The sequence below is a fragment of the Babylonia areolata genome, chromosome 29, assembly GCF_041734735.1.
Source record: "Babylonia areolata isolate BAREFJ2019XMU chromosome 29, ASM4173473v1, whole genome shotgun sequence".
Lineage (NCBI taxonomy): Eukaryota > Metazoa > Mollusca > Gastropoda > Neogastropoda > Buccinidae > Babylonia > Babylonia areolata.
The window spans coordinates 21,860,733-21,873,791 of NC_134904.1; the positions used below are offsets into that span (position 1 = coordinate 21,860,733).

Here is a 13,059-nt window from a genome sequence, read left to right on the forward strand (position 1 = left end):
CCCTTCCCGTGTGTTTCCATAATGGCCTGAGGCCAATGTACAATAAACCATTTGTCTTGTCTTGTCTCTCTCTTTCAGACACATACACACGAACACGCCTAAATAATGAAAATAAAAGCAATATGTTTTTTTTTAATAATTCAAAACTGCTGCACTGAGATCAGCGTGAAAATCAAACCTGCACAGATCTACTGGTTAAAAAAAAACAACAGAAAAGCAATGATATATCAGACAGTCTAAAAACCTGGTCACACAATCAACCAACACTCCATGAATGGAGAAAAGTAAGCGGAGTTGGGGAGGGGGGGCGGGGGGCGGGGGGGTCACAGCCGTAGGGTCTACCACAAAGGTCTGTGACACGCCGCTTATCGCTGCATGCTGATGAGGCTGATGAGGCTGACAGGGGCCTAAGGTCACAGTGGGCATGACGGGCACTCTGCCACCTGGACTGTGCTCCATTCACACTGCGCCAGAATTCATTAGGACAACTTTTCACTGGCTCACGAGACCTCGCCCCTTTCTTCGCACTTGACGTCTTCCGTGAGAAAGGCGGGACAGGACGGCCATGGCTCGCAGGTCTGTTTCCTGTTCGACAGCTTGACTGATCAATAATTGTTATCATTTCACAGAGGAACAGTACACTTTGACTGAATCAGCCTGTTCGTCCATTCATTCATTTACTCTTATTTTTTTTTAAGGTAGGGAAGGCTGTATTTCACCTGTCTCATGAAAAAGGTATTCCGTGTACATTTCATTATTCATTTGTGTGTGCGTTGTTTGTCTTTTTGTGTGTATGAGTGTGTTTTATCTTATTTTCCCGTCTAATCTGTTTATCTAGTTAGAAGTTATCAACGAATTTTGACCACACTGATGGCTGTTCTAGAGCTTTGTGTTTGTCAAGAAAGAAATCCATTGAACTGTACAATCTTCAACTTGCTCTGAAAATATTTGTAATCTGATTTTCTTCGAGAAGTGGCGGTGGGTGCCGTTATGAAAAATGGATAAAGAAGATTAAGCACCTGTTAGATATTACCTTCCAGCATCTCTGTGTGTGTGTGTGTGTGTGTGTGTGTGTGTGTGTGTGTGTGTGTGTGTGTGTGTGTCCAGTATATTTAAACTCTGCTGTGAAAGGCCAAAGGACAGCTGATTTTAGCAAACGCGATAAAATCACATCTATACCTGATTCAAAATAACAAGCTTATAACAACCAGGTCCAGACTGGGAATATCAAAACTGGCAATGCTTCATTTTTATACAGAATCGATAATGCTAAGATTCAATTGGAATTGTCATTTATGAAATGAAACCCAAGATGATGAGATGCATTTTGTTCTTTGCCGTACAGCACTTGGAAATAAACGTGAAACGTTCATGAAATCTAAGTACTACAAACACCCCTCTCTGTTTAATTAAGCGTTTTTATTGTCCGCAAGTAATACCATTGACATCCAGAATTATTCCTTGTTTGTGGGGTTGTTTGTTTGTTGTTGTTGTTGTTGTTTGTTTGTTTGTGTTTGTTGTTGTTTTTTGTTTGTTTGTTTGGTTGGTTGGTTTTTTTGTTGTTGTTGTTTTTTTTTGGGGGGGTGTTGTTGTTGTTGTTGTTGTTTTGTTTTTGTTTTTGTCTTTTGTTTGTTTTGTTGGGTTTGTTTGGGTTTTTTGTTTGTTTGTTGTTGTTTTTTTTGTTTGTTTTTGTTTTTTGTTGTGTTTTTTTGTCATTGTTTTTATTTTGTGGTTGTTCTTGTTTGTTTTCTGTTGTTGTTTTGTTGTTGTTGTTGTTGTTGTTTGTTTGTTGTTGCTTTTTTGGGGTTCGGGGGGTGGTGGGGGGGGGGGGTTCTTTAATCAAACTTACAGAACTTGCTACTACGTGAAATAATACAATGTATGTTTTGTTTTATTTTTTCATGCTTATTTGCTTACGCAGTTTCTCTGAGTTGTATTGCGTTCAGTTGTTCCCCTTCACCTGGGACTGAGGGCTGAGTGTGCTGAACCATCCACATTCCGATTCTCTCTCTCTCTCTCTCTCTTTCTCCTGCTCTGTGTGTGTGTGTGTACGTGCGTGCGTGTGTGCGTGTGTGTGTGTGTATGTGCGTGTGTGCGTGTGAGTGTGTGTGTGTGTGTGCGTGTGTGAGTGAGTGTGTGTGTGTGTGTGTGTGTGTGTGTGTGCGCGCGCGCGCGCGAATCTACATGCTTCATGAGAAAAACTACGGTAGTTCGGGTCATGCTAAAGTCTTTCACGCACATTTCCAGCATCTTGCTGGCTCCCCGTGCCGCCACAGAGTGCAGGGTGCCTGACGCCAGCTGCTGTCTCCTTCCGTCCGTCGCTGTGACCGGGGGTCAGGAGTGACGCGGGTGCTTTTTCATTTCTCCACAGCTGACATGTACACCGCCACGCTCATTGCTGCCGTGACAATGGATCGGACACGGCTTCTGGCTGCGGACTAGTCAGCAGGAGTCAGCTCAGGACACCGCCCTCATTCCGCACGTCATCAGGACGCCGCGGAAGTGACCTGTCGAGTGAGGCCAGTGAACACGTGCAGTTTGCTGACAGCAGGCAGGCAGTGCACACTGTGAACCAGATGGCCTGCATTCCCGCTTAAAATATGGAAGTACGTAACCCATCTCATGTCACTGTACTCTCATCCCACTCCTCTTCAAGCGAGAAAACAATAAAAGGCGAAAACAGAAACGGTCGAACCAGATTATACAGTTTTGTTCAAGCGATTTATCTAAAACAAATCAAGTACACTCGATTCATCGGTGTCACTGGTTTATTCTAATCACCTAACTTGACTTGCATACTAATGACCGAATTTTGGAAAATCGCCGTCTGAACGTGAATGTAAACGGTCACAGTATACATGTGTGGCAGTTCTACAAAACCAGCACCAGGACTTACTATTGTAATAACGCAAGACCTTGTAATGGTGGTGTACCTGTAGATATAAATATAAAACGAAAAGTTTATAAACGAGAAAGAAATGCATTTTCCGATCAGTCCATCAGATCACCCAAAACTGAATCCTCTTTACACTGAACGTGTGAATTAAAAGATAGTCTGATTAACTTTTTTCATCGAAGTAACACGATGACTGTTTTATTCACCCCGTGAAGTCCACGTGACACTGAAAAAAGCGGCGGCCGTTGTGATCTCCATGCAGTGTCCTTTCAAGAAGCAAGGCTACCTGTGCACACAGATACACACAGACACAGACACACACTCACACAGATATACACGCACAGACACAGACACACACACAGACACACACACACACACACACACACACACACACAGAACCTAGCCATGGACCTCCACCACATCCTCCCTCAGATCAGTGTCACGGACCACGGCCCCAGCAGCCTGTCCATGTCCATGGTCTCCTCCTCACCCCCTCACCCCACCACGCTGCACAAACTGGCCGTTCCTGACCTCGTGGCCTGGTCCGGCCCGGCCCCCTCCCCCTCCCCCTCCCCGCGGCCCTCCCTGTCCCCCCACGATGACCAGTGGTGGACGGGGAAGTACGACCTGGCGGCCAAGATCATCATCCTCGGGGACTACGGCGTGGGCAAGACGTCCTTCCTGACCACCCTGGCAGCGGTCAAGGACATGGGCTGGTGTCGCTGTGTGGCCTTCAAGCCCAACGAGTACGTGGAGATGGAGTGCACCAAGAACGACAAGAAGATCCTCATCCGTCTCATGGACACTGGGGGTGAGTGCGTGTCAGCTGTGTGTGTGTGTGTGTGTGTGTGTGTGTGTGTGTGTGTGTGTGTGTTGATAGATAGACGAATGGAAAGAAAGGGGTATGTGAATGTGCAAAGGTGCTCGCGCGCGCGCGCGCACGCGCGCCTGTGTGTGTGTGTGTCTGTCTGTCTGTCTGTCTCTCTGTGCCTGTGTGTCTGTGTCTGTGTTTGTGCTGTTGGAAACGAAATATTTGTCGTCATTTTATTTCTGCATGACGCATGAGGGACCGGCAGAGATCATTCCCTGACTGTCATCAGACTGCCGCACACAGTAAAAAACAAAAAAAAAACCAGCTATCAAGCTTCATTTCGGGTGTTGAAACAAAACGAAACGAAACGAAACAGTATAAAACTTGAATGCGATGGGTTTTTTTGCAAATATTGAATGAAAACAGATGACAAAACTGAAAAAGATCACATTCAGAACAGTAATAGAATATATAAACAGTGCGCAGAATGTAATATTTGTTTGTTGTTGTTTTTGTTGTTGTTGTTTATATTGATAGACATATATAAGATATGACAAGACTAAGGTTTGGGATGACATTATCTACACACACACGCACACGCGCGCGCGCACACACACACACACACACACACACACACACACACACACACACACACACACACACACACACACACACACAGAGAGAGAGAGAGAGAGAGAGAGTTGCAGAAAAGACAAACAACTGCACTCTCAAAGACAGACTGCATCATGGTAAAGATGTTGTCCTATTTACCCACGTGAATAAACATATCAAAGAAATAGAATTCGTCGCTTTCTGTGACGCTAACATGAAATAGACCAGTTTAAGACCTGTGCTTCATGTTTTTTTCACTAATGCGTGATGTAGTGCAGTCATTCCGTTTTCAGCACGGTTTGTAGTTTACATTAACACTACATTCCTCCATATAATTTCCCACAGCAAAATATTCTCAAGAGGAATGGAGGTATGACAAGCACTTATTAAAACTTTTTTGTTCCAGTGGAATTAATAAATCAAACACGGGCTTAGTCTTTACGTTTTCTTCCACGCTAAAGAGTATCATCTTTTGTATTGGATTTGGTCTGTTTTATGCAGTGCAATCTGATCTGAGCGGTTCTTCAATTTCGTTCCAGAAACGTTCAGATTCGGTTGATCAAAAGTAACAAAATCATATCATGTACTTACTGTGGGGAAGAAAAATAGATGGCCAGCACTGTCAACTGCGGCGTGAATATGTTCCGCGGATCCATATGCAGATATAAACTATGATAAAAAGAATGAATGAAAAAGAAAAAGAGAAAAAGCAAGAAAAGTAAATCCTTATTCGTTCCAAACTGTTTTGCTTCCATTAAGTATAATTTGAAGTATTTACTTATTCGTTTATTTATTCTATTTCATTTCATTTAAACGTTGGGTTGTTTGTTTGTTTTTTACACAAACATGTGGTACACTCTCAGGGCTTAACACACCCGATGGATTCAAGCGAAAGTCAGGAATATGCTTTCTTTTTCAGGTAGATGTGATGTGGCATGTATGGGTCAGTTTCCATACTTTGGCACCTCCTTCAAAGTGAAACTGACACTTTTCTTCCAGCAAATCGAAACGAAACAGCACTGAAGAATGTCTATACATAATTATACAGAGAATTTTAAGCAGCGCGTTCTTTCGGTAGATCAAGTTGTGTTTCAATAATTGTTCATCACGAGTGCGCGTGCTCCTTCTCTCTCTCCCTCTCTCTCTCTCTCTCTCTCTCTCTCTCTCTCACTCCACACACACACACACACACACACACACACACACACACACACACACACACAACAGTTGTGTTTACTTGTCAAGGTATATTGGCATTATTGTGTGTTATAGTTTATGATTATGTATACACTATTCTTATTACACTGCATCACATCAAAATCGCCATTGTCTATGCGAAATTAAAAAAAAAAAAAAAAAAGACACTCATTTACCTCATTCCTCATCATCGAGAGAGAGAGGGGGGAGACAGAGAGAGACAGAGACAGACAGAGAGAGACAGAGAGACGCTTTGACGCTTTGATATTTTATTGTCATTACCTGCATAGGTCTATTGACAAGGGGGTGATAAGGGTTATTTCTTATGTCACCACCAGTACAATACCGCACACTCTGCTTAATCCATCTAGACAAAACAAAACAAGTCAACAAAGAAAAACAAAACAGCTTTCATCGAAATACAACACCCTTACAATAGGGAAGTAACAAACATTAACAAAACAAAAACAAACAAAAAACCACCAGAAGAAGAGAGAGAGAGAGAGAGAGAGAGAGAGAGAGAGACACATATATATATATATATATATATATACACACACTCTCTCTCTCTCTCTCTCTCTCTCTCTCTCTCTCTCTCTCTCTCCCCCCCCCCCCCACCACACACACACACACACACACACTCTCTCTCTCTCTCTCTCTTTCTCTCTCGCACTCTCTCTCTCCACACACACACACACACACACACACACACACACACACACACACACACACACACACACACACACACACTTTTTTGTGTGTAGTTTCAACGGTCAGGGGTATTCTGAAGAAAAAAAAGTACCTATGGCCAGTATAGGCTTACCACACTACCAGTGTCTTCCGTTTTTGCTTCCTGATTCTTCCAATCCCGTCGTCTCCCGCTGAACCAGTCATCTACACACACATTTCTAAAACTCTCTCTCTCTCTCTCTCTCTCTCTCTCTCTCTCTCTCTCTCTCTCTCTGTCTCTCTCTCCGTGTGTGTATGTGTGTGTGTGCTTGCGAGTGTGTGTGTGTGTGTGTACAGAGAGAGAGAGAGTGCGAGAGAGAGAGAGAGAGAAGGAGCACGCGGACTCGTGATTAACAATTATTGAAAACAGTTAATTTGAATCAAGACTTTTAACTAGTGAGACCACAAAACGGATTTCCTTTTCCCCCAGTTCTGTATGTGTTGTGGGTAGGTGTAGCGAGTGCCAAATGTTGTGTTATCCATGCAATTGTCCGCTTCCTTAATCGTTCCGTTACCGTGTGTTCAGGAGAATGATACTGTGTTCTTGGGGAATGCCAAGGATCTTGAAAAAGACTCTGACACCAACATCAATGTATTTTGCAGGCCAAGAGCGCTTCCGCAGCATGACGTCATCCTATTTTCGGGGTGCGCACGGTTGCCTGCTGATGTTCAACGTCACCAACGAGGAATCGTTCAACAACGTCATCAACTGGTGCGTGCTCTGGATTATTGCCAATCCGCAATATATATATATATGTGTGTGTGTGTGTGTGTGTTTGAGAGAGAGAGCCCACGCCACAACAAAGAACGCCGGAGTATTGTTGTGACAGTTATCAGTTCATATAATAACCTTTTTTTTTTAAATGCCCCATGGATTTACAAAAAGATTATCATAATGCTGATGGAGGTCTAGTCTATTGACCACTGTGTGTGTAGGCTATCGCTTCGTTATCTGTTAAATCTCCGTTACGAAGCCCCAGCTTGATGCAAAAATATGAAGGTTTTGAAAATAGATTTTAAGGCTTCTACTTTCCACAACACGAAGCAAACAGAATTTTAACATAAAAGTGCAAATGTTTGTTATTTAAACCCGTCAAAAAAATCAACAACAGCACGCAATTCTATCCGTCTACGCACTTAAACTAGATCGTTATGTGGCTGTATCGTGATACGCAATGCAGGTTGAAGAGATAGCGTTAAAAAAAGGGGGTGCGGGGGGGCATAGTTGCGGTTTCTTATATAGAATGGAAACAATCTGGCTGTGTTACATGAAACTAGCAACTGAATTTTGAAAGTGTCAGTATTTTCAATGGCCCACAGGTACAACGATCTGGGAGTGTACGCCCCCCCTGACAACATCAGCAACATCAGCGCCATCGTGGTGGGCAACACCAACTCCGCGGACTCAGACCACGAGCGCTGCGTCACGGCCGAGCGGGCTTTCCGCCTGGCCGAGAGTCTGAACCTGACCTACTGCGAGACGCACGTGCACAACCAGCAGACGGTGCTGTGCATTCTGACCCGTCTGGTGAACAACGTCATCATGAACAGAATGCGGCGTCAGAGTCTGGCCATCACCATCATGCCGCCCTCCGTGCAGGTGAAGGCCAGAAGGAAGACCGAGAAGAGGCGCTGGCGGTGCTGCAGAACGTCCTGATGACCGCCCACCTTCCCGCCCGTGCCCAACGAACATACAGGAGACGGAGATCCTGGCCGGACTGCTACCACCTGTCCGTGCTTAATGCTGTCCATCTTGTTAAAAGCTGTTTGGTTTGCAGCTTCGGTACACTCTGCTCAGTCGTTCTCTTCTACATTCTTGATGTAGATGCGTTAGGACGATGAAATATATATTGGGGACACACACACACACACACACACACACACATATATATATATATATATATATATATATATATATGTGTGTGTGTGTGTGTGTGTGTGTGTGTATAAACTGAGAGACAGGCCCTATTTCTTTGTATCATTTTTTGGACAGACAAAATGTCAGGGAAAAAAGCCTAAGAAGGCCACATTGGCGACTCAGTGACACAGTATACCAAGCACCTTTTTTTTTAAGGCTGAGTTGCACGCAAGTCCATGGAGCAGTTGGTTTGTTTGGTTTTTGTTGTTTTGTTTTGTTTTTCATGCATCCTGTTGTATCATACAATTACAAGTATTCGTGCAAACCGATTTTACCACGATACACAGCTGGATCATCAACAGATTCCCTTCATGTAATCCCCCAGTTATGGGATTTCAGACTCGATTGTGGACGTAGTCTGTCGCATGCAACATTGTCCTGGCTACTGATCAACAACCATAATCAAATCAACAGATGCAACAAATCAAGTCTTGTCATAAAATATTTCATGGACCAATCAGTTTGCATTGGGTGGGATGGAAGACATCGGGGCACAGTGAGAGAGCAAACGCATACAAGCGCTTCACGTGCATGTCTGTATGTAAAATCGTGCGTTTTCTGTGCACAGTCTGTCAGTGTGTGTATTTGTCTGTGTCTGTGTGTGACATTGTGTGTGTGAGAAAGACACTCTGTGTGTGTGTGTGTGTGTGTGTGTGTGTAAAATATGCAGGGGTGTGTCTTTGGCACTGTACGACATTCAGTTACCCAAAGTGGGTTCTGCAACCTTGAAGCTGAAACTGGAGCTGGAACATCACACAGACACGACATAAAAAAAACCACAGTCATTTCCTGCATATCTTCGGAACGTGGCAGAATGGTTAAGGCGCTCATCTGCCAATACAGAGTCCGTGAGGGTCTGGTTTCTAATCCTACTCTCGCCCTTTCTCCAAAGTTTGACTGAAAAATCAAACTGAGCGTCTAGTCATTTGGATGAGTCGATAAACCGAGGTCCTGTGTGTAGCACGCACTTGGTGCACTGAAAAAGAATCCCTGGCAACAAAAGTGTTGACCTCTGGAAAACTAATTAAGCAGAAATCTACTCTGATTGGCATACAATTATTACATGCATGCACTCAAGGCCTGGCAAAGCACGTTGGGTTACGCTGCTGGTCAGGCATCTCCATGTCAGATGTGGTGTAGCGTATATGAATTTGTCCGAACGCAGTGACGCCTCCTTGGGAAACTGAAACTGACTGACAGCTTGGTCAAAAGTGAAATCGACATGACGATGTACTGAGCATCCTCTTTAACAGCAGTGGTGGAACATTGTATGGGTGTTACAAAAAGTTTTGAAATGAAACAAGATGGATGCAACAGCCGAGTGGTTAAAGCGTTGGATTTTCAATCTGAGGGTCCCGGGTTCGTATCTCGGTAACGGCGCCTGGTGGGTAAAGGGTGGAGATTTTTTTCGATCTCCCAGGTCAACATATTATGTGCAGACCTGTTTGTGCCTGAACCCCCTTCGTGTGTATACACAAGCAGAAGATCAAATACGCACGTTAAAGATCCAGTAATCCATGTCAGCGTTCGGTGGGTTAAGGAAATAAGAAAATGCCCGGCATGCACACCCCCGGAAACGGAGTATGGCTGCCTACATGTCGGTGTAAAAACGGTCATACACGCAAAAGCCCACTCGTGTACATACGAGTGAACATGAGAGTTGCAGCCCATGAAGGAAAGAAGAGAAGAAGAAGAGGAAGTGAAACAGAATTCAGAGTGTGAAACAAACAAAGAAGTATAGCGAATTATGGATACATCATGAGTGTATTAATCCATGAGTGTATTAACCCCATGGCTGATAAACCTTGGTGACGTGAAACCAGTGTGCATTCATTTTTAACTACATTTCATACTTTCCGTGTGCATGTCAACGATGCCATTGATTTTGCTGAACAAAGGCACTGTAATTCGAAGAGAAAGAAAGTCAAACAAAGAATGTTGACTGACAGTTGATCTGTAAGCTTGGTCTTATCTCAGTGAGGTGTGATTCCCATACACATCAGCAGCAGTCAGAAGGTTAATTAATTAATTTTCTTGTAGCCACAGATACACACATTCCTCGTCAAAAGCCTGTTGTTTGAAAGCACCATTCGAATTGGTTTTCATCAGACAGATTCAGGGACTCAAGCATGCCAAGTATCAACGAAAGCATGCAAGTTCACAACTGAATCAAACCTCTTGTTCTCTCAGTAACTATTGTTCAACATGCGTGTACCAAACTGACTCGGTGAACACAGATAATGCAATAATCATGCATTAAGTATAATTAATCAAAGAACTTGCAGACAACTCTGTCCATTTTGACTGCACTTACACTTCACAGCCAGAGACCTACAACAGAAGACATCAAACGTCCAAAATGTGTTGCAGCAGAAAAAATAACTGTCCCAACTGTAGAAGGAAAAACACATTGCAAACTTACCTTATATTTCAAACACTCCGAACGCCAAAATGAGAAAGAAAACAGCTATTGATCAGATGATAGACAATACCTCAATGAAACTTCATATTGTTGAACAGAAATTTGAGAAGGAAGAAGGGGGAAATATTACGCTTACTGACTGACACAACTGAAACTTTCAGTGCACAGAAGAAAATCGAACTGTTTGTCTGTTTGGAACTTATTTCCCACTCAAAGAATGAAAGGAATCAAAAAAAAGATTCCGCCTTACTAAATAGCATGCAGGTAACATATAAACACTGACGGTCAGTGTAAAATAAACGACTGAGAGATCTATCTCCCCATCCTGCTTTCTTTCGGAAAGAAAAAGAATTTGTGTCTTTACATTTGTGATAGAAGATCTGTTCAACAAACATACAGGAAATATAAATTCCGAAATAAGTTACTGTCAAGCAGACAAAACATGTGCAACATTCATAATTAGGACTGCTGGTAAAAATGATATGGTACGTTTGTTGATTGTGTGCAGAATTATTATTAAACTCACAAGATAATAGCACTCTCTCAAGATGTGCCAAGGGAGACAATTCATATAGAATCGAATATAGAATAGAATTGAGTATGTCTTTATTACCAAGTGTACCGGGGTCACAAGGAATATTTCAAATATATTTGAAATGGGTCTCCTTGCATGCTTTTGAATTTTTTTTTTCTGTCAATTATTGTCCCATTTACAATGTGCTGCTTGACTTAATTTGGAATTTTGGGGTGTTTTTTATTTTGAATGTTTTAATGAAAAGACGGAAGATGAAAATAGAGGGGGGAAAGGATAAATGATGTACACACATGATATTGTATACTTTTTCTGTTCATCCCTCCTCCCAACTCTTTTTTTTTTATCAAAAGAAATATACCACCCTTGTTAACCAAATTTGCACAAAGTATGTAAATGTTAAATACCAACACGGTGATTTGATGTACTTGAATTTGTACCTGCTACCATGATGCGTATGAAATAAAAGAATCTGGTTTACACATGCACACACACTGTTTTCATATGTCTACAGTTGTGGTCTGACAGGTAAGTACTATGATGCATGTATCTCTGTCTGAACTGCCAGTTTCCTACAAAAAAAAAAAAAATGGTATGCCAGCTTAAAGAACAGAAAGGCCTTTGATGTGATGTCCCTAACTTATGTTAATCAGGCAAGAATCAGGGAAGGGAGTAAAGCCTTTCTGAGTTTGGTACCTTTGAGCTTGACTTCAAAACTTCTTTCACATCAGGACGGCTCAGTGTGAAGTAACAATGTACAAACTAAATATTTTATAACTCCTCATCAGGAGCCTAGTTCTTACCATAGGCGGAGTGCTGGTCTGGTAATGTGCCAGACTAGAAATGTGTTTTATTCCAGGCAGATATATTGGTGATAACATAACAACCCTATATAACTTTATGCATTATTTAGAAAATGAATACCATCCAGTCTTGTTAGTATAAACAGATTTCGAAAAAGCATTTGATTCATTAAATTGGTCATATATGAAGTTTTAAAAGCCTATGGATTTGGGGAAGATTTATGTAAATGAACTCACACCTTTTACAAGGATATAAAATCATTGTGAATGGTAAAGTATCCAAAGTTTGAAAATACAAAGAGGATGCTGGCAGGGAGATCCAGTTTCACCCTATCTGTTTGTATCATGCTCAGAAATCCTGGCATGCAAGATTAGGGAAGTTGAGGAAATTAAAGGCATTTATTTATTTGATATCATCTTTAAAATTAGTCAGTTTGCTGATGATACAACATTCACATTAGGAAATAAAGAATCTTAAGAAAAGTTGTTTATAACACTAGAGGGATCTAAAGAATTTTCAGAGCTAAAAATCAACTATGATAAAACACTGAATAGTTTTTGGCAGAATAAAGAAATCAAAACACCGATATCTACTATGAAAGGAAATGAAATTGGACCCCCCAAAATGTAAATTTTTAGGCATTTGGTTCACAGAGGATCAATCAAAAATAACTGAATTGAACACAAGTGATGAATTGATAGAAGCTAAGAAGCCATTCAAGATTTGGTCAAAACGCATATGTACACCCCTTGGTAGAACTGCTATTTCAAAATCATTTATACTTTCAAAACTTATTTACTTGTGGATTCTTCTCCCCAATCCCATGGACAAAGAGAGAAAACAACTGCAGAAACTCTGCTACGAATTTGTATAGGATGATAAACCAGATAAGATTAAAATACAATACGCAGTACATAATGTTGTAAATGGAGGTTTGGGCATTCCAAATATAGAAAAGAACATAGAGGCTCTAAAAATAAAATGGGTTTGGAAACTAACCACAGGAACAGCAAAGTGGAAGAAAAGTACTCTTAGTCAAATCCCCAGAAATGAATTCTCTGGATCTGTACGGACCAAGAAAATTTGTGAACGCTGAATGTACTAAATTCTGCATCTGGAAAGATGTATACTGGGCATA

At 41.9% G+C, this 13,059-nt stretch overlaps 1 protein-coding gene across 1 annotated transcript; it reads left to right on the forward strand.

Annotated features, from left to right (window-relative positions):
- The first annotated feature begins 656 nt into the window (after nt 1-656).
- Nucleotides 657-8,095, forward strand: LOC143274932 (uncharacterized). Its single transcript, XM_076578936.1, has 4 exons — nt 657-735; nt 2,248-3,707; nt 6,849-6,957; nt 7,566-8,095. Exons 2-4 carry the CDS (start codon nt 3,302-3,304, stop codon nt 7,900-7,902), a joined length of 852 nt encoding a protein of 283 aa, XP_076435051.1. The 5' UTR covers nt 657-735; nt 2,248-3,301; the 3' UTR covers nt 7,903-8,095.
- The last annotated feature ends 4,964 nt before the right edge of the window (nt 8,096-13,059 follow it).